The following is a 21,220-nucleotide window of genomic DNA, read 5'->3' as shown; positions in this document are numbered from 1 at the left end:
CCAGAGAGCAGCAAGTCAGGAGAAAAAAGCATTTCTACCTGAGCAGAAATACTGAAAACACCAGTATTTCATCTACTCAGATAACACCAGACTTCATCTACCCAGATATCTGCTGGAAAAATAATACAGAAAAATATTGCATGCAGTAACAACTTGTTTTAGAAGGTGGAGGCTATAACCAAAGAATTGTATACGTGATGCTAACAGGAAGCAATTGGTTGTATATCTGAAGGCAATTTGGGTGAAAGTAATTAGGAAGTGACAGAGGCAACTGAATAAAGATAACAGAACTTTAAAAAGACTAAACTTAGAAGTGATACGTAAGGTCTCCTGGGAAGAATATTTAAGGGAAAAGGGAGTTGAGGGGAGCTGGGAGCTTCTCAAGATGATAATATTAAAAGGCACAAGAGCAAACTATCCTGAAGTGACACAAAGAAAAGAAGAAATTATATCAAAAGGTATATACAGCTCCATCTGGAGCTCTGTATTTACCTGAAAAAGAGGAAGGAATCTTACAAGAAGTGGAAACAAACATAATGCAAAGCTAAAGTACAAAACAGCACAAATACAATATAGCCCTGAACTGTATCATAGAATCTCTGTGGATAATGCTGACTTGCTCTAATAATAAAACTATAACAGTAGGAATAAATTACTGACAACCTAACCAGCCTGGTGAGAGCGACTGTGAAATGCTATGGGGGATTAGAGAGGCTATTAAAAATAAATCCCTTGATGATAATAGGGGATTTCAACTATCCCCACATTGACCGGGTACATGTTATCTCATGAGAGGGTGAAGAAATAGTTTCTTGACACCTACTGGTTCTTGGACCCTACAAGACCTGCAGGGATCCTTCAAGAGGAGAGGCAAGTGTTGACTGAGTTTTAACTGGAGCACATAATCTTGTCAAAGAAGTGATTATAGCTGGACTCCTTGGCAATAGTAACCAAAATATCAATAATTTTTAACATCCCTGTAGCAGAGAAAACATGACAGAAGACCAACACCGTAACATTTAATTTCAGAAACCAGGACTTCACAAAAATGAAGAGGTTAATTAAAAGAGAAATGAAAAGTTACAGTGCCAATGGCATCAGAGAGGTAGCCAAGTTAGTCTGTATCTTCAAAAAACAACACAAAGCCCTGTGGCACCTTATAGACTAACAGATGTTTTGGAGCACAAGCTTTCGTGGGCAGGCCAGTGCCAACAGTGAAATCCCTGCAAGTTGCATGGAAACTTTTTAAAAACAGAACAGACACAAACATACTTCCCAAATTAAAAAACATAGTAAGAGAACCAAAAAAGTGCCACTGTGCCTGAACAACCAAGTGAAAGAAGGAGTCAGAGGCAAAAAGACATCCTTTAAAAGGTGGAAGATAAATCCCAGTAAAGTAAATAGAAAGGTCTTTCAATTCTGGCAAATGAAATGTAAACGTATAATTAGGAAGGCTAAAAAGCCTTTGTCTTAAGAATACCAAGCCAAAGACTCAAAAAGTAATGGCAAAAAAATATTTTAAAGTACATCAGAAGCTAGAAACCTACTGAACAACCAGTGGGACCACTGGACAATCAAGGTGCTAAAGGAGCACTCAAGGACTAGGAGGCCATTGCAGAGAAACTTAATTCTTTGCATCAGTCTTCATGGCCAAGGACGTGAGGGAGATTCCTGAACCTGAGCCATTCCTTTTAGTCCCCTCGGATTTGTCACTTGTCATAGATTTTTCCAAAATTTCCTTCACCACCACCTCAAATTGATAAATCGGACAGCAATAAGTCACCAGGACCAGATGGTATTCACTCAAGAGTTCTGAAGGAATTCACATGTGAAACTGCAGAACTACTACTTGTGATTAGTAACCTCTCATCTAAATTGGCTTCTGATTGGAAGATACCTAAGGTGATGTCAATTTTTAAACAGGGCTCCAGATTTGATCCGGCCAATTACAGGACAGTAAGCCTAACTTTGGTACTAGGTAAACTGGCTGAAAATATAGCAAAGAGGGGAATTGCCAGATGCACAGAAGAACATAATTTGTTGGGAAAGAGTCAACATGTTGTTTGTAAAGGGAAACCATACCTCACCAATCCATCAGTATTCTACGAGGGGATCAACAGGCATGTGGATGAGTGGAATACAGTGGATAGACAGATTTTCAGAAAGCCTTTGATAACGATCCTCACGAAAGACTCTTGAGAAAAGTAAGATTTATAGGCTAAGAGAGAAGGTCTTCTCAGGGATTAGTAACTTGTTAAAACATCGGAAAGGAATGAATGGTCAGTTTTCAGAACATAAGAATGGCCACAATGAGTCAGACCACAGGTCCATCTAGCTCAGTATCCTGTCTGCCAACAGTGGCCAATGTCAAATGTCCGAGGGGAGCAAACAGAACAGGAAATCCTCAAGTGATCCCTGACATCATCCATTTCCACCTCTGACAAACAGAAGCTAGGGACACCATTCCTACCTATCCGAGTGAATAAGTACTGATGGACATAACCTCCATGAACTTATCTAGCTCTTTTTTTGAACCCTGATGAAATCCTGGTCTTCACAATATTCTCTGGCAAGGAATTCCACAGGCCCACCTGTGTGCTGCAAGAAGAAATACTTCCTTTTGTTTGCTTTAAACCTGCTGCCTATTAATTTCATTTGGTAATCACTTGTGTTAGGAGAAGGCATAGCAAACCCCTGAAATGCATGAGTTTGAGTTGCACTTAACTTGCGTTAGCGCAAGTTAAGCAAAACTCAAATGTTCTGCAGCTGTCTGCCTGACCAGCTCCCCCAGCTGGGGGAAGCTGCAGCAGTGCATGCCTCCCCAGCTTCCCCCACTGGGAGAAACTGCAATGGGGAGGCTATCTGTCTGCTCAGCTTCCCCCAGCTGGTTAGCATCCCTGGCGTGGCTTCTCTCAGATGGTTAGTTTCCTGGCTTCCACCAGCAGAGGGGAGCCAGGTTGCCATCTCACTGTGGGAGCCAGAAAACTGACCAAAATCCCCAGTCCCCCTCTACTCACTGGAGCCAGGTCAGTTGCGCTGATCAGTTTCCTGGCTTACCTGAGTTGTGTGGGCAATTTGACTTATGCAATCCCCATATAAGTCGGGAGGGTCTACTGTATAAACAAAATGTTGCCTTATCTACTTTATCCACACCAATCATTTTATAAACTTCTCACATAACCACCCCTCCCAGCCATCTCTTTTTCCAAGGTGAAAAGTTCTAGTCTTATTACTCTCGTCTCATATGGCAACCATGCCAAACCCCCATTGTTTTTGTTGCTCTTTTCTGAACCTTTTCCAATTACAATTTCTCTCTTATGAGGTGTGGTGACCATATCTGCATGCAGCATTAATGATGTGGCTGTACTTGGCATTTATGTAGAAGCTATACAATAAATTCTGTCTATCCCTTTCTTAATGAGTCCCAATATTCTGCAGGCTTTTTAATTGCTGCTGTGAATTGGCTGTTTTCAGAGACCTATCCAAAATTACTACAAGAGCTCTCTTGTGGGGTTTGGAAAGGGTACCAATGAGCAGCAATTAAAGAAACTGGGACTTTCATTTTAGAAAAGAGGAGACTAAGGGGGGATTTGGCAGAACTCTATAAAATCATGACTGGTGTGGAAAAAGCAAATAAGGAAAAGTTATTTATTTGTTCCTATAAAACAGGAATGAGGAGTCACCAAATGAAATTAATGGGTTTGAAAACAAAAGGAAGTTATTTCTTCATGCAGCACACGGGTCAGCCTGGGGAACTCCTGGCCAGAGGATATTGTGAAGACCAGGACTTTAACAGAGTGCAAAAGAGTACTAAATTCATGGAGGATGGGTTCATCAATGGCTGTTAGCCAGGATTAGTAGGGGTTGTGTCCCGAGCCCAGGACTGGAGAACCTTTCTTGGGTCAGGGGCCAGTGACCCACAGAGAAATCAGTCAGGAAACACACAAGTGAGAAGAAGAAAATTCACAACAAAAACTACGATTTTCACTGACCTGGCCCCCAAGTGAAAAGGAGGAAAAAAAACTCACAGATGCGGCCCCCAACTGAGAAACGGGGAAAAAAAAAAGAGACACTCTCACCACACTCCAGCCCCATGGGGATGCGGAGAGGTGCTGAGGCACAGGCCCTCAGGGCTAGATTAATTCTCTTGGTGGCACGGGGTTAGTGGATTTGGTGGGGCCGAAAATGAGTGGTCAAGTGTGAGGGAAGGGGGCTGCTGGGGAGCGTGGCGGGGGTGCAGGAGTGGGATCTTGGCTTTGGGGGTGGTGCAGGAGCAGGCTGGGGTGTGGGTGCAGGTACTTGGCACCGCTCCCTGCCTCTCCCATTTGCCACGATTTCCAGCCAGCTAATGGGAGCAAGAGGGAACAGTGATGCACTTCCCTGAAGAATGCAGAACTCCCTGCCCCCTGCCAGGCAGGACAGGGTCTCCAACAACAGCTGAAATTCAGTAAAACCAAGCGTGACCTACTTCGCTTTGGAAGAAAAAACAATAAAAATAAAAACAAAAACAAAAGCACAGTTCCAGAATGGGGAATAATGGATTAAGTAGCAGTACCACTGAAAAGGACCTGGGATTGCAATACAATGCAGTTATGAAAAAGGCAACGATCACTCACAGGAGCGTCATCTCAGACACAGGAGGCAATTGTCGCACTCTCTGCATCACTGATGAGGTCTCAAATCGGAGTATTGTGCCTAGCTATAGGCTCCACACTTCAGGAAAGAGGAGAATAAACTGAAGAGCAAAAATATGATAAAAGGCTTAGAAATGCTGACCTAAGGGGAAAGGGCTTAAAAAGGTCATTTTTAATCTTCAGAAGAGACAACTGCAGAACATCTGATATTTAAAGACTTATGTTAAAGGCTGTTAGAAAGATGATGGTAATCAATTTTTCCATGCTCCCTGAAGGTAGGACAAGTAGTAAGGGCTTAGTTTGCAGAAAGGAAGGTTTACATTAGATATGAAAAAAAATTTTCTGTTAAGTTCTCAAACAGACTTCAAAGTTAGGCTGAGGAGTCCCCATCACAGGATATTTTAAAGAGGAAGTCAGACAGACAGACAGACAGACCGACCGACCGACCGACCGACCCCCCTACCTGTCAGGAACAAGCTAAGTATATTTGGTCCCACCTCAGCACTGAAGTCTAGACTAGATGACCTCTCAAGCTCCCTGCCTGCTTAAGTTCCTTCTAAGTGCTAAGCCCTTCACACCACCTGTTAAGCTCCCACACAGATGGCTGCCAAAGCAGGGGCAGAGGGACCCCTTCCTGCCAGCCCCAGCACAAAGCTACACCAGAGCAGCCATGGCCAGGGGACAGGCACCTCTTCCCTGGCTCCCAATCAACCTAGCCCAGACCTGCCCTGGCTCGGGGACTGATGCCTCTCCCACAGCTGTGTCCTCTGGAGCTGCCATGGCTGTGGAGAGGTGCCTTTTACTTGGGTCTGAGCTGCTGCACTGAGAGAGGGCTGGGAGTGGTCCTCTCTCCACAGGGCAGCCTGAAAACTAAACTCTTCATTCTCAGCTCTGCTCCAGAGCCCACACCTCCAGCCAGAGCCCTCACCCTGCACTCCAAACCTCTGATCCACCCCAGAGCCTGTACCTTCAGCAGGAGTCCTCACCTTCCTCCACACTAACTCTCTGTCCCAGCCTCGAGGCGCCTCCCATGTCCCAACCCTACTCCACGCTGTGTGTGGCACTACTTTTGTTACCTGGCACAGCACCTCCATATAAACAAAGGTCATTCCGCACATAAAAAATTAGAGGGAACGCTGCTTCCTACCTGCTATTTCTGGGGTGCTGCACAGAGCCACCACCTCGGATTTCAGTGAATCTATGCCCTGTGAAGAGCAATGGCAGAGTGCAGGATCTCCCCAACCTCAGTCCCAGGACAGCTCTACTTTGAGCCCAATTTGATTGTGTGGTGTGATAAGGAACAAAGGCAGCTGCCTAGCCAGTGGCACAGGAGCCAGCGAGTGGAGCTGAAAACAGGAATTTGAGTGGGAGTTTGTAAGAACAATGCAAGGGACAGTATGTGGCTTGTTCCTTCCACTCCCCAACCCTTGCCAGGAGTTTAGGAGAGAATGCTAGGACAGCTGCAGAGGCAGCAGTGGGAGTGACTGAAGAAGGAAAAGACAATTAAGATGACTGGATGTGGAAGCTGTGGGATGTACTTTATTTTGAACAGGGTGCTGAAACGTGGTCTGCTCATGTGATACATCTTATGAAAGAGAAGAGCTCAGGTTTGGAGATGCAGCTAGAAACTATGGTTGAGTTTAGAAAGAGACTTGAAGGCATGATGAGGGGAAGGCAAGAACAGGCTGAAGAGGAAACAAGATTTTAGGTGCATGCCAGACAGAACCACTGTGAGCATAGTAGACTGCTGTCTGAAGAAAGCAGTCCGTGGCAGAATGTAACTGAGAATGAGGCAGAGGAAAAGGTGAGATAGCATAAGAGAAACATAAAGGAACAGGTTCACAGAGTTGGAAGATGAAGTGGGGAGAGAGGCAGTACCAGAAGCTGGGAGATCACGGAAGATGAGAAGAGTAGCTAGCCCTGCAAGAAGTGGGGAAGAGACCATGGAGAAGGCTGGAGTTCAGAGACCCAGGAAGAGATGTGATGACTCAAAAAGACTGCAAATGAGAACAGAAGACAAGAGAACTTGCAGCCAGAAAGAACAAAAGGTGGAAGGCTGCAGAATCACACCAACATCATGAAGAGGCAGGTCTATGTGACTGGGGATGTTCCACTAAGAAGCGCAGATGGGCCTGGCACCAGAGCTCATCCAAACAACAGAAGGTGTGCTGCTGGGAGCTATGTTATGAGACGTGGAGCTGAAGAGAATACCAATGAGCATGTGAAAGAATACACCAATTTTGCTTCCCATGGGAACAAATTATACTTCTAGATTCATGTTGGAACACACCAAGAAAGACTACGCCAAGCTGCAGAAGATGCTTAAAGAACTGGAGGCTCAGCTGATCTTCAGTGGGATTCTACCTGTACCTAGAGCAGGAGAGCAGAGGTGAGATAAGACGACTGTGCTCAACAGATGCTCATGTTGGGAATATGGGAATTTCTAAGTCTGGGGTTTATTTTGAAGTGCCCGCGTCTACACGGCCAGTTTGAGTTTTGAAAACAGCACTTTCAATGAGTGACTGCACGCCATTATGCTCATGAGGTGCTGAATATTCATATCAGCACCTCATAAACCAGTTCTAATCCATGTAATTTAAATGCCCCTTTCGAAAGGGGGGCGGATACTGTAGACATGGCCATAGATGGGCTTACATTTTCTAGCGTGTATTACTTTACACTTGTCAGTATTGAATTTCATTTGCCATTTTGTTGCCCAGTCACCTAGTTTTGTAAAATTCCTTTGCAATGCTTCTCAGTCAGCTTTAGACTTAACTATCCTGGGTAATTTGGTATTATCTGAAAACCTCCCCATATCACTGTTTACCCCTTTCCCATATTACTTGCAAAAATGTTGACCAACACTAGCCTCAGTACAGACCTTTGGGGGACAACACTATTTACCTCTCAGTAATGTTAAAACTGACCATTTATTCCTACCCTTTGCCTCCTATCTTTTAACCAATTACAGATCCATGAGAGAAACTTCCCTCCTAACCCATGATTGCCTACTTTGTGCAAAAACTTTGATGAGACCTAGGAAAGGGCTTTCTGGATGTACAAGGACATTGTACCCACTATATTGCCCATGTCCACATGCTTACTGACCCCCTCAAAAATTCTAGTAGATGGTAAAGGAAAGTCATACCTCACCACAAGACGTGTTAACTCTTCCCTAACAAATCATATTCATCTGTGTGTCTGGTAATTCTGTTCTTTACTGTAGCTTCAACCAACTTGCTTGGTACTGAAGTTAAGCTTATTGGCCTATAATTGCGAGGATCTCCTCTGGAACTTTTGTTAAATACTAACATTGCATTATCTAGTCACCAGTCATCTAATATAGAGGCTGATTTAGGCAACAGGTTACATACCACAGTCAGTTGTTCTGCAACCTCTTATTCAAGATCCTTCCGAACTCTTGAATGAATCCCATCTGGTCCTGGTGACTTACTATTTTTTATCCATTTGTTCTAAAACCTCCTTTACAGATATCTCAGTGTGTGGCAGTTTGTCAACTTTGTTGCCAAGAAAGAACAGATCGTGTATGAGAATCTCTCCTTTAGCATCCCTAATGTTCAGTGGCCTCACAATGTCCAGAGACACCAGGAAGTCCTTCTCTGGAACAATGTGTGCAACTCTGATCTCCCATCTTTAAGACAGATGACTTTAAACTGGGACAGTTGCAGAGAGGCTATTAAGACAATTAAAAGAACAGAGAGAAGACTTCAGGAGCTTGGTTTGTTCAACCTATCCAAACTAAGGTCGAGTGAAGATATGATTGGTCTCTTTAAATACGTCAGAGGGACAGACAAGAGAGGGAATTATTTAAGTTAAGAGCCAAAGTTGGCACAAGAACAAATGGATAGAAAACTGGTTATATCAACAAATCTGGGCTTGAAATTAGACAAAGGTTTCTAACCATCAGAGAAGTGAAGTTCTGGAACAGCCTTCCATGGGAATAGTGGCGTCAAAAACCCTAAATTGTATTAAGACTGAACTTGATAAATTTAGAGGGGATGGCACGATGAGATTGCCTAAATTGTCATATGGCCCATCTGTCACTATTAGAAGCAAATACCTCCAACAGCTGAAGATGGAACATTAGATAGGAGGGTTCTGAATCACTATGGAATTTTTTTTTTGGCCAGGAGTCTGACTAGTGGGTCTTGCCGAGGAGCTAATCAATTGCTATACTTGGCATCAAAAAGGAATTTTCCACCAGGTCAGATTGGCAGAGACCCTATTTTGTTTTGTTTTTTCCTTCCTCTGCAGTGTGGACATTAGTCACAACATGGTTGAACTGAATGATGGATTTTCTATAATTTAACGTCTTTAGCTCAATATTTGGGGCATTTAGTAACTTCGAAATTATATCACATATAGGAGTAAGAGAGATTCTGAGGCCTGAATTGTGCAAGAGGTCAAACTACGTGTCATGATGACCCCTCCTGCCCTTAAAGTCTATGAGTCTACGCATTTAAAGGTGAGGACAACTGTAATATTCACTGTTTTAATAAAAATAAAAATGCTTTAATAAAGATTCTGCCCTTGGTGTTTTGTGGCAAAATAAGGATACTCTTGGATGTTTAAGACCAGAGGTCTAGTATTTTTCATTCATCTGATTGAACAGACAAGTCTCTTACCCCTTTTAAGGAAGCACATTATGAGTCACCTAGGCATAGAGCAAAACAGCCTTTTCTAAACATTTATTGTATCATTTGAAAATGAAACTTCCTGGAAGCCAGATCCAAGTGCAGGGAAATTCCTCCCATTTGCGCCCCCGCATCCACCTCTTTCAGAATCTATAGGAGATAGGGAGAACTCTTAACTAGAAGGTAAGTGTTCCAGAAAAAATGTGACCAAAATTCTGTTAGCTATAGAAAGGAAGAGTGGAATATTAAATTACTTGATGCTATAAATGTTCAGAATGGGCATCAAGGACAACAGGATCAGCTGAAGGTGTGGGTGGCACATCAGGCTATACTGCTGTCACAATGTTAGATAACTTTAGTGAAGTGGGATTGGTTCTCTCCAGCTTTCCATGGCCAAGGGTCCACCTGACAATTATAGCTGGCACCAAAGGCAGAGCTGTTAACAGCTTTAGCTGAATTGTGAAGGTCTGAAAACAGCTTAGAGACCAAATGCTCATCCCACCTCTATAACTTGTACCTCCTTGATGGAGGGGAAAGCACACTGGTAGGGCAGAGCAAAAAAAAAAAAAAAATCTCTAATACGTGACCAGTCACACAGCAGGGATAACATAGTATCTTGTGAGCACCACTTAATATCAGGGAACTGACTTACAGAAGGGGAAATCTTCTCCAATTAGGATTTAGTCATTAATGTTACAGCAGACAAGCTCACCACCCTTAATCAAACTGCTTGTCAATGCAAACGATAGGGGTGGTGCAGCAGATCTGAGCTGTCTTTCTGAAAGTCTATGATTACACACACTCAAAGACCAGTAGGGTATTTGTGTTGGACTTTATGCTGTCTATATTGTTTACCTCTTGCCAGTCATTTTCTAAACAGAGGTAAGTACAGCTATTTTCACTGTGTCTGTAATTTGTCTTTTCATACTTGTTTTTCTCCCTTTTATTCCGATTATTGTTATAGAACTCGCCAAAAATATTAAAGGAAGATGTTTAGCTCTGAAAATTCAAAATAAAGGTTATGTAAATAGTTTTTATGCTCAATCTCCAAACCCAGTATGCAGTGCAGGTTGAACCTTTCTAACCTGGAACTCTCATCTGGCAACATCCATAATTCAGAATGATTTTAGTCAGTCAGATGACCCCTTACAATGTGCGTGGCCAAATTTCCCATCCATAAGGCTTGTTTAGAGCCACCAGTCCTGGCTCTCTGTGTCCCATGCTGTTATTAGCTGCAATTTACCCCTAAATGTCTTCTAAAGGCCAATAGGCCATGGAAGTGTCGGTAACGTGCTCAACTAGCCTGACCTCCTGTGGTCCGTCAAATTCCCTCTCGCGGCAACAGTCAGGTCCCGAGGGTGCCGGACAAGAGATGTTCAGCTTGTGGTCTATAAAGTCCTGAATCTCAAGCACCACCCCCATCCCTTGCAGCTCCAGTGTCGGATGGGTAAGATCAACATGTGCCTTTGCAGTCCTGGAGCCTTACTTGCACACGCAGCCCTTAATAATGCAGAAACATTTGCTCACCTTTAACGTGGAGGCCAAGCTGGCCATATGCTCATTCAAGGTGCTCTCTGACTCCTTGTAAGTCAGGCAGGTAAACTGATATTCTTCTGGATCAAAGGCATCTGCTCCCTGCTGCTCCACATCACTTGCTACCCCAATATAATAATCTTCGATATCCCCAGGATCCTCATCCTCTTCCTCCTCATCGCAGTTAGGGTCGTAATCTTCTTCATTGCTGTCAGAGCCCTGGCTGTTCATGTCCACAGACATCTTACTGCCTGGCCAAACTTTAGACCATGAAAGCAACAGCCACTTCTTGGTCAGTCCTTTGAATTCATCTGACTTCTGTCCCCTAAGGAAGGGTGGGAGGGAGGAGAGGAAAAAAAAACAATTTTATTTCTGCACTTAAGAAAATGTAACCAGATATTTTGATACCATACAGACAGCAACCCAGAAATGCACTGATCACGTGCTGAGCTAAAAAGCAACATTCCATCACGTAGCGCCCGACTAGGGATCAGCTCTGACTCCTGCACCAGTGGAGTTCTCAGCCCCAAGTGGGGAGGGCTTACCCCATGGTTTCCTAGTACTTCTTAAAGATATTTTGTCATATGGGAAACCACTGTATAATCTCCATCACACAGGTCAGTCAGGGATATGGCTAGATATTATGTAGTACTTAGCACCTTCAAAATACCTCAGCAATTTTTTACACCCCTCATGTAAGGTAAGGCAAGCAAATATAGAAAAGGAGAATATGGAAAATAGCTTGTTCAAGGTCACAGCAGTGCAGTGGACAACACAGGAGACCACGTTCACCCTCTGCAGATGCTAGAGCACCAAATTTAACTAGTAGCTCAAAATGAGGATGCGACAATTATCATAGAGCTCTGAGCTGCACCTACAGCATTGGTTCAGAAGGGCAGGAGCCCCTCAATCTGTCCCCTTAATCAGAATCTGGCAGACATGTCTTGGCAGGAGTCTTGTATCTAAAGAGGAAAAAAAACTATAGAAATTAGCCAATTTTCTTGGCTCTCTCAGCAGAAATTCATGTTTAGCTACTAAAATTGAACATAAAAGGATGGAAAGAAGGAATCACCAAACCCAGCTGATGACTACTTTGCTAACAGTAATAAAAATGGTAAGCAATTAGACCTCAGTTTCCCATCTTACACAACTCCTCCTCCAATCAGCAATATAATAACCACAAAGTATTAGGTATAAAGGGGTCATAAGACAGAACAAGCTGATATATCCTTGAGTTATGGGAATCTTTGTACCAGGTCACAAGCAAGGATCTAACCAGATTAGTTTGATCTCAAGATGGTCTATATTAAAAATATATGAAGAGTTGGAATGCACTGATATGACTGAGTTTTATATTCAAAAGATTAAAAATTGAAAGTTACACTTCCCAAGAGAAGCATAAATTGGGCCCGTTACATATATATGATGTTTTGAATTGCTATTTATGCTGTTAACCTTAATCTCTTAATATATACATGAAATATGGCACAGTACTGTTACCGTAGGAACACAAAGTTTGAATTTCCCAACTTTACTACGTGGACAGTCTCAACCACATTTTATTACTTTCCCCTGCTCCACTTGTTTGCTGATTTAAATACATTTGTTAGGCACTAAGTCGTTCAGGAGCAAAAAATATGTAATCAATCTGAGCCATCATAGTCATTTCAGCAGATTTAAATCCCCTTCAATAGGAGAGGAAGCGAGTTGGAAACTAATCACACTATTCTGCTGAATTCTGTTCTCCATGCTTATAATGTACCTCATGATTTCTTGATTACCTGCATCATGTGCCATATCCACATTTTTATATCACCCAGTTTCCTCTAAAACCAAAGGAGTGGATGCTCAGGATTATGGAGAGGACATACAGCTTGTGGTACAACTTTTGCCAAATTAAGTAGAGTTCTGAATAAGTCTTCAGTGAGCGATGTTTCCCACACCACAGTGTTGATGCTATAGTGAGGGGCACCGTAGAAACACCAATAAACAGTCAGTCAAGTTGCCATAGACAAAAATTCACCTTTTCTGCCAGATGAAGAAAAGTCACCCAGTGCAAGTAATTTAGTTACACCATGGTTTCCCAAACTGGGGGGCTTGTCCCGCTGGGGGAACACGAAGAAATTTCGGGGGGGAGGGGTGAGGCACCCCAGCCCCCCCGCCATTATCTCCCCCACCCTTTGCTTTTGGCTCTCAGCCCCTGCTATTTTACATGGGTGACCTGGCACAGCCACTACAAAAAGCAGGCAGAGGGTGAAGACCCACATGCTAATGTGAGTAAGTGTGGAGTTAGATGGGGGGCTGCGGGTGCCTGGTTCAGGTAAGGGGTATGGGGACAGAGTAAGAGCATGGGGCTGGTGGTGCCTGGCTTTGTAGGAGGGGATGGGCTCGGGTAGCTTGCGGGGTTCAGGCGGCTGGCCAGCTTGCAGGACTCACAGGGCTTGGGTGACTGGCCCCAGTATCACAGGGCTTGGGCTGGCTGGTGGGAGGCTGGGCCCAGCAGTGTGGGGCTTGGGTGGGCATGTGGGTGGCTGGCCTCAGCAGAGCGAGGCTCCGGTGCCTCCAACTGGCGGGCGAGTGGCCGGCCCCGGAGGCGTGGTGCTCAGGTGGGCAGCTCTGGCAGTGCAGGTCTGAGGCAGGTGAGCAGCTGGCACAGGCAGCTCTGGTGGCTGGCATGGGGGTCAGGCACCTGGCCAACTGAGGTTGCACCAGGTACCCACAAGGGGCCAAGAAAAACTATTGTGCTTATTGTTAATCAAAATGTGTGGTTATTTTAAATTGCTAATTGAATTTTTTGTTAAAGGGGGATTGAGTGATGGTAAAGAAGAGGTGGGGGGCATGAGGGTTTCTCAGAAATCAAAAGTGGGGCGTGATGTCGAAAAGTTTGGGAACCACTGAGTTATACCATTGAGAAATCATCCATATGACAGATTCTAAAGCAGGGTCTTCTTGCATCATATGAAATCCCTTAGGTTCAGGGCAGTTCTCAGGCTTACTTCTCCAATGAAACATTCAAAAAAGAGGGGAAGGAGGCAAATGTGCTTTTAAGGAAAGTATCTGGAAAAGCTGATGTATTTGGTAAGCATGTTTTTATAATTGGAGACACACATCTCCTAGAACTGAAAGGGACCTCAGGAGGTCAGCTAGTTCAGTACCCTACCCTCTTGGCAGGACCAAGCACCATCCCTGACATCTATTTGCCCCAATCCCTAAATGGCCTCCTCAAGGATTGAGCTCACAACCCTGGGTTTAGCAGGCCAATGCTCTAACCACTGAGCTATCCCTCCCCCCGACCTATCCTGGAGTGCACCGTGGGCAGGTAGGTCTATGCAGCTTGTTGGGTTTTCACTGTGGGCTCTTCAAACAAAGATTCTTCAATACTATATTTCGTAGCCAATGCCAGTGCTACTTTTCCCAAGTCCAAAGTGAATATACACAGACACACACAAGTCACACTCTCTCATTCGCTTTCAGCCTCTCTGAGAAAAGTACTCACAGATTAAGTCCAGAAGGAACTATTCTGATCTATATCTGATCTGCTGCAACAATATGGGCCGTAGAACCTCACCCAATAATTCGTGCATGGAGTCCGTTATCTATTGTCTGAACTATAAACTTCTGTCTAAAAGAGTATGCTACTCTCAAGGAAACAACAGCCTCCCAAGGGAAGTCCTTAACAGTCACCCATAAAAAGGCTTCAACAATCTAATGTTTACACCAGTTTTAACTAACAGATCTCAGAGATCATTCAGGACACCCATGAACATTACTAGTTAGGAAAACCTACAGTCCTACCCCAAAGATGTGCAGAGTTCAGCTGCACATCTACCAATATAATTTATGCCATCATGTGCCAGCAGTGCCCCTCTGCTATACACATCGGACAAACTGGACAGTCTCTACGTAAAAGAATAAATGCACACAAATCAGATATCAGAAATGGCAATATACAAAAACCCGTAGGAGAGCACTTCAATCTCCCAGGCCACACAGTAGCAGACTTAAAAGTAGCTATCCTACAGCAAAGAAATTTCAGGACCAGACTCCAAAGAGAAATTTCTGAGCTACAATTCATCTGCAAATTCGACGCCCAATTCATCTGCAAATTCGACGCCCTCAGCTCTGGCTTAAACAAAGACTGCGAATGGTTGGCTAAATACAGAAGCAAATTCCCCTCCCTTGGTGTTCACACCTCCAGATCAACTGCTGGTAGTAAGCCTCACCCTTGCTGACTGAGCTAACCTTGTTACCCCCACCCTTGCTCTGGCTTATTTATACCTGGCCCTGCAGATTTCCAAGACCAGCATCTGAAGAAGTGAGTCTGTGCTCACGAAAGCTCATGCTCAAAACTTTTCTGTTAGTCTATAAGGTGCCACAGGACCCTTCGTTGCTGTTACAGATCCAGACTAACACGGCTACCCCTCCGATACTAGTCCTACCCCAAGGAGTCATGCAGGTTCTGTGAAACAAAAGACACACTCCATCAATATACAGGGGATTCTCTGTGGTGCAGTTGGATGTTTAGGGAGTTAAATAAGGACCTCAGTAATAATTAAAGAGTTGTGTTCCACTCACAGGGGAGAACATAAGGCTTTTAGAGGCACTGATACTTCTACCCTTGTAAGACATTTACCTACGCAATTCCCTAATTTGCATTCACAATTGCACAAGAACATAATACAGTATGTCCAAGTGACTTCACAGTGGCCCTTGAACATGATGGTAGGTTTCAGGATTAAAATGCATCTGCTATAGATGCAGGTTCACACCTGAAAGCCATTTCAAGCTAAGACAGCCAATACACTACTTATCGTTCATAAGGTTTTCTACACAAACCTCAAGGACTTCACACATTTTTAAAAGACTTGCATTTTGCAAATTCTGAACTTGTCATGAAGTCAAACACATCAGCTGGTAGCATCCAGACAGAAGTATGATATGCCTGACACAAAATCATGGGAAAGGACCCCTCCAACACAACTGCTGAAGTTACAGTGCCACAGTGCCACATCCTTTCAGACCTAATTTCATTTAGCAGCACAACAGGTCTATAATAAGTAGTACTTCAAGTTACCCTATGGCATAGTATGCACTGCACAATTTTACCTGAGGATCCCACTAAAACATTTCTTAAAACTCAGTGTGTATTGTGTGCCTCACTATGTCCCTTGGACAACCACTACAACCTAGTGCACAGGACAGGACGGCTATATTCCCTCTGTTCCAACATCGGGACCCCTACACAAAGAGCCATATGCCAAACATCCATCAGGGAGAAGAGCAAGAAAGGTTTTTGGTGCTCTGGAAGCAGCTGGGTCCCAACCACAGTATACACAGGCCAGGATGATACAGTGTAGATACCTACATGCAAAAATGACTCAGTCAGCTGGATCTGATCCATCACTAAGGCCAACACTCAAGAAGAACGAAGTCTCCACATGAAGGAATGTTCCTCAGTTACACAATCAGGTTCTCTGGGAAGGAAGCAGACCCTGCTCCCCCCCCCCCCCCCGAGAGGGGGATACCATACATGCCCACCTTGTTCCACAGCTGTGCTGGTGGGAGGAGAAGTAGCCCACAAGCAGGGACACCACACAGTCCCCTGCTGCACACCTAGGGTCAGGAAGCAGCCCCCAGAGAGCCAGCACCACAGAGGCTGCATTCTCCCATTGTAGAGTTTACAATGATGGAAACAATTCCTAGGGAGGAGGCATCACAACGCCTGCTCCAGCCATTACGTAGCTGTAGCTAAGGAGTGGGGACGGGGTGCTGACTGTGCCCCATTCCAAAGCCAAGGGGGGGGAAAGCAGCACACAGAGTGCACCACACAACCCCCTTCCTCTGTCACGCCAGGGAAACCAGCTCCCAGACAGGCGGACACTGTGCACAACTCCACTGAACAGCGAAGGGAGACGCCTCCAGAGAAGCCCCCCCACAAACCCCCCCAGTTCCACAGCCGGGGGGGAAAGCAGGCCCCAGGGAGGGCCCCCCCACAGAGCCCCCAGCTCCAAAGCAGGCCCCAGGGAGGGGGCCCCGAGCCCCCCGGTTCCAGAGCCAGGCGGGGAAAGCAGCCCCGTCCCGCCAACTGCCCCATGCCGGGCTCCGCGGGGAGCGCTGGGACCGGGACCAGGCCCAGGCCCAGGCCCTGCTCCCCGGCGACGGGGCAGCCCAGCGCACCGCTCGTCTCCTCGGCGCTGCCCCGGCGTAAACAAGGCCCGGCTTCCCCCGACTTACCGGGCCTGCGGAGCGGGGCGGCGGAGACGGAGGCCGCGGCCGGCTCGCGCCCGGGCGCGGGGCAGCCCGCGGAGACCCGGGCACCGGGAAGGGAGAAGGGCGCGAGGGGGGAGTTAGTTTCCCCGCGGGGCTCCTCCTGCCGGGCCGCTACTGCCTGCGCACCGGAAGTCCTAGCAGACCTCCAAACGTCACTTCCGCCGGCGGAAGGCGCCGAGCCGGGAGACAGCAACGGGACGGCGCGCGTGGTCCGAACCATTCGGGAGCCCGGCTTGAACCAATGGGTGGGGGGAGCCGGGGGCGCGCAGCGGAGGGGTGTCCCCGCCCCGCCGCGGGGTGCGCTGGCAGAGCTGTGGCCTGGCCCGGCCCGGCGAGGAGCTCCAGACGCGCGGCCCATCTCCGGGGCCGGGCCTCCGGGAGCGGCCAGCCTGGCTCGAGGCCTGCCGCCGGTGCGCTGCGGAGTAGGTCGTTCCCGAGCGGTCCCGGCCGTGCGCCGCTCCGTGCTCCTCGCCCCGGCGGTTCGCGCTCCGGCTGCGGACTGGGCCCCCCGCCCGGCCCGAGCACGCGGCGCTCGCACCGAGACGGGCTGCTCCCGACCTTAAGCGGGCGGCTGTTCGCTCTAGCCGCGGGCCTCGGCGCGGCGCCCGCTATTCCAGCAGCGGCCGCACCCGGGCCAGGGGTGCAGCTGACAGACGAGCGTCTGCCACGCTTAAAACACTTCTCTGCCCATTGCGGACTTCGGCCCTGGCGGCACCCCTCGGCCAGGACCGCCCAGCCCTTACCTCCCATTGTTCAGTCGCTCGGTTTCTGCCCCGGGAAACCCTCTAGCGTATCAGCGGTGGTGTAGGGACCCCGCTTTGGCGAGCGCTGCCGCAGTGTCTGCACGTGCCTCTCCCTCTCACACGGGGCCTGTTAAAGGCACTTTGGAGCAGGTTTGTGACGCGCTGATGGGCATCCTCAGTAGCATCATGGCAGCCAGTACCCCCGCGGGAAGTGCTGCTGTCCAAAGGCGGACTGGCTGTATGGGTGCGGGTGCTTGGAAGTAAGTGCCAGACTTAAAAATCCCTTATTCCCAATTCATTTTGAAAGCAGAGCTTTTGAAGTGCCACTGGCTGCCATTATGTTAATGAGGTGCTGAATATGCATGTCAGCACCTCATTAGCTTTTTTCATAGTGCCTCATTAACATGCACCTTCTGAAGGGGAGGGGCACGTGTAGACACAGCTTGTGATAGATCATCCCTACCCTGCTGGGGACTCACCTCTGTACATCCAAGGATTGCATGAGACTTTTTGGCACCTGCATCACATTGAGATATCACTTTCCCATGGTTATCCATCACAAGCCCCGGATTTTGGTCAGTCACTGCTTCCCAGAATGGTGTCCCTCAGCCAGTAAGTATAGCCAACATTCCTAGATATGTTTATTTGGTAATAATAAAACAAATATTATTTACTTACAGTCCAGATCACAGACCTTTTAATTAGTTACCATTTTTTGTGTCATTTGTAAGATTTTCAGTGGTGATTTTGTTCTCTTCCCAGTCATTGATAAAAATGTTTACTAGCATAGCACCAAAACCTGTTCCTTGCAGGACCCCATTACAAACATACTTGTTACATAATGACTCCTGATTTACCATTACCTTTTGACAGTTTTCAGGCAGTTTGTAATCTGTGCAGCGCAGCATGTTAATTTGGGAATCTAGTTTTTACTCAAAATGTCTTGTGGCACCACATAAAGTGCCTTCCAGAAGTGGAAGTATATTACAGCAATACTACTATCTCTATTGCCCAGACTTGTATTAAAAATTAAGGCTAGTTTGATGGGAATGTTTCCCAAAATCCCATACCTGGCACTAATTCTGTTACCTAATTCTTTATTAATCCAATCCTGTATCATTCATGATTTTTCCTATGAGCAATCTCCAGCTGACAGGCCAAGGTACCTTAGTTATCCCACTTACCCTTTTTATAAATTGGTACATTTTTCCACTCCTCTGGAACTTTCCAATTGCTCCAAGACACACTGAAAATCAACATTAATTGTCCAAAAAGCTCATCATGTTGGAAAAAATAACCCAAATTACACGTACTACATGATGGGGTCAAATTTAGCTACGACAGATCAGGAAAGGGATCTTGGAGTTATAGTGGATAGTTCTCTGAAGACATCCACGCAGTGTGCAGCGGCAGTTAGTAAGGCAAATAGGATGTTAGGAATTATTAAAAAAGGGATCGATAATAAGACAAAAGATATCATACTTCCCCTATATAAAACTATGGTACGCCCACATCTCGAGTACTGCGTGCAGATGTGGTCTCCTCACCTCAAAAAAGATATATTGGCATTAGAAAAGGTTCAGAAAAGGGCGACTAAGATGATTAGGGGCTTGGAAAGGGTCCCATATGGGGAGAGGCTAGAGAGACTGGGACTTTTCAGTTTGGAAAAGAGGCGATTGAGGGGCGATATGATAGAGGTATATAAAATCATGAATGGTGTGGAGAAAGTGAATATAGAAAAATTATTTACCTTTTCCCATAATACAAGAACTAGGGGACACCAAATGAAATTGATGGGTAGTGGGTTCAAAACTAATAAAAGGAAATTTTTCTTCACACAGCGCACAGTCAACCTGTGGAACTCCTTGCCCGAGGCGGCTGTGAAGGCCAGGACTCTATTAGGGTTTAAAAAAGAGCTTGATAAATTTTTGCAGGTCAGGTCCATAAATGGCTATTAGCCAGGGATAAAGTATGGTGCCCTAGCCTTCATAACAAGGGCAGGAGATGGATGGCAGGAGATAAATCACTTGTCTTCTGTTCTCCTTCTCTGGGGCGCCTGGCATTGGCCACCGTCGACAGATGGGATGCTGGGCTTGATGGACCTTTGGTCTGACCCAGTATGGCCATTCTTATGTTCTTATGTTCTTATGTTCTTATCAGCCATCTGTTTCAAAATTCTTGTCTGTAAGTTATCCACACCTGCATATTTTAGTATCCAATTTTTAACAGATTCTGTTTAACATCCTTCTGAGTTGCTACTGCAATGGCATTTCATCGTCACTATATGATCTGACTACATAATCTGTTTTCCCCTGAAGAGAAAACGCATTTAGCATTTCTGCTTTGTCTGCATTATTGACAATTCTACCATTGTTATGCAGAAATGAACCACATACCATTGTTAGGATTAATTTTGTTCCTAGTATAGTTGAAAAATGTCTTCTTACTGCCTTTACCTCTGCTGACCCTGTTTTTTTCCTCTGTGTCTTTGCATCTTTCAGTTTTCTACAAGTCCTATCTTCTGATTTTTATTTACTACCATCAGCTTCCCCTTTCTTCCACTGCATTGGGGTGTTTTTGTTCTCTCCTTACACAGATTGCAAAAAGTGGGAGGGGAAGGGTACAGGAGCAGGAGAGGGCATTGTGGTCTTGGTGATGGGGGGACACTTACCTGATGTACCTCCTTGGAGGTACACATCATTCTTTGTCCCTTTTCACTCCCAGGCACCACCACTCCAACCAGTCAGAGCAGTGTGGGAAAATCCTCTCCAGGCAGCGGTTTTTGCACTGCGGTTCCCCTAGCTTGCCTGATTCTGGCCCAGGAGGCTCTGGGCTCCATCCCCCACAACACAAGGCTGGATGCTGGGGAGGGCAGCCTGGAACCTCAGAGGCCAAATCTTGATCACTGGCCAGAGGTTGCTCACCCTTGCTTTATGTGCAAGTACAAGGGGCAGGCTGTTGCCATTGGAGGGACTTTAACTGAGAATCCACAACTACTGGAAACTAGACTGAGTCCATGATTTGCCATCTTTAAAGGGACTCAGACGCTTCCTGCCATTGCTTTGTGAGAATTCAGGGTTCAGTGTGACCTGATGCCTCTCTGAGATGACAGAGACCCAGCAGGACAGGGAGTAACTGAACATCTGTATCAGGGCCTTTTAGGTTGATTCAAGACTAATAGCCCCTGAAGAATTTCACTTTTTCAACTTGGCCTTGTCTACACTTGGACAATCTTTAGAGTAGATCTTCAAAGACAGGAACACCAGAGTTACAGAATGACCAGTCTACCAAACAGCACATAAAACGTGACGTATCAGGCAGCAACAGAAAGAAAAAAAAATCAAAACATACTTACATTGTGCCCATGTTGCATCTTATAGGTATG

General features: G+C 45.9%; 1 protein-coding gene across 1 annotated transcript in view; it reads right to left on the bottom strand.

Annotated features, from left to right (window-relative positions):
• ARIH2 (ariadne RBR E3 ubiquitin protein ligase 2) overlaps positions 1–17,215 on the bottom strand; it is a 63,065-nt gene extending 45,850 nt beyond the window's left edge. The window contains exons 1-2 of the mRNA XM_075005085.1: positions 17,057–17,215; positions 10,817–11,147 (exon numbers count right to left, since the gene is read on the bottom strand). Of these exons, the coding sequence (XP_074861186.1) occupies positions 10,817–11,065 (249 nt within the window). The 5' untranslated portion in view covers positions 11,066–11,147; positions 17,057–17,215. The remainder of the gene's footprint in view (positions 1–10,816; positions 11,148–17,056) is intronic.
• Positions 17,216–21,220: the final 4,005 nt, after the last annotated feature.

The sequence above is a fragment of the Carettochelys insculpta genome, chromosome 11 (genome assembly GCF_033958435.1).
Source record: "Carettochelys insculpta isolate YL-2023 chromosome 11, ASM3395843v1, whole genome shotgun sequence".
Lineage (NCBI taxonomy): Eukaryota > Metazoa > Chordata > Testudines > Carettochelyidae > Carettochelys > Carettochelys insculpta.
This window is presented reverse-complemented; position numbering and strand designations above follow the sequence as displayed.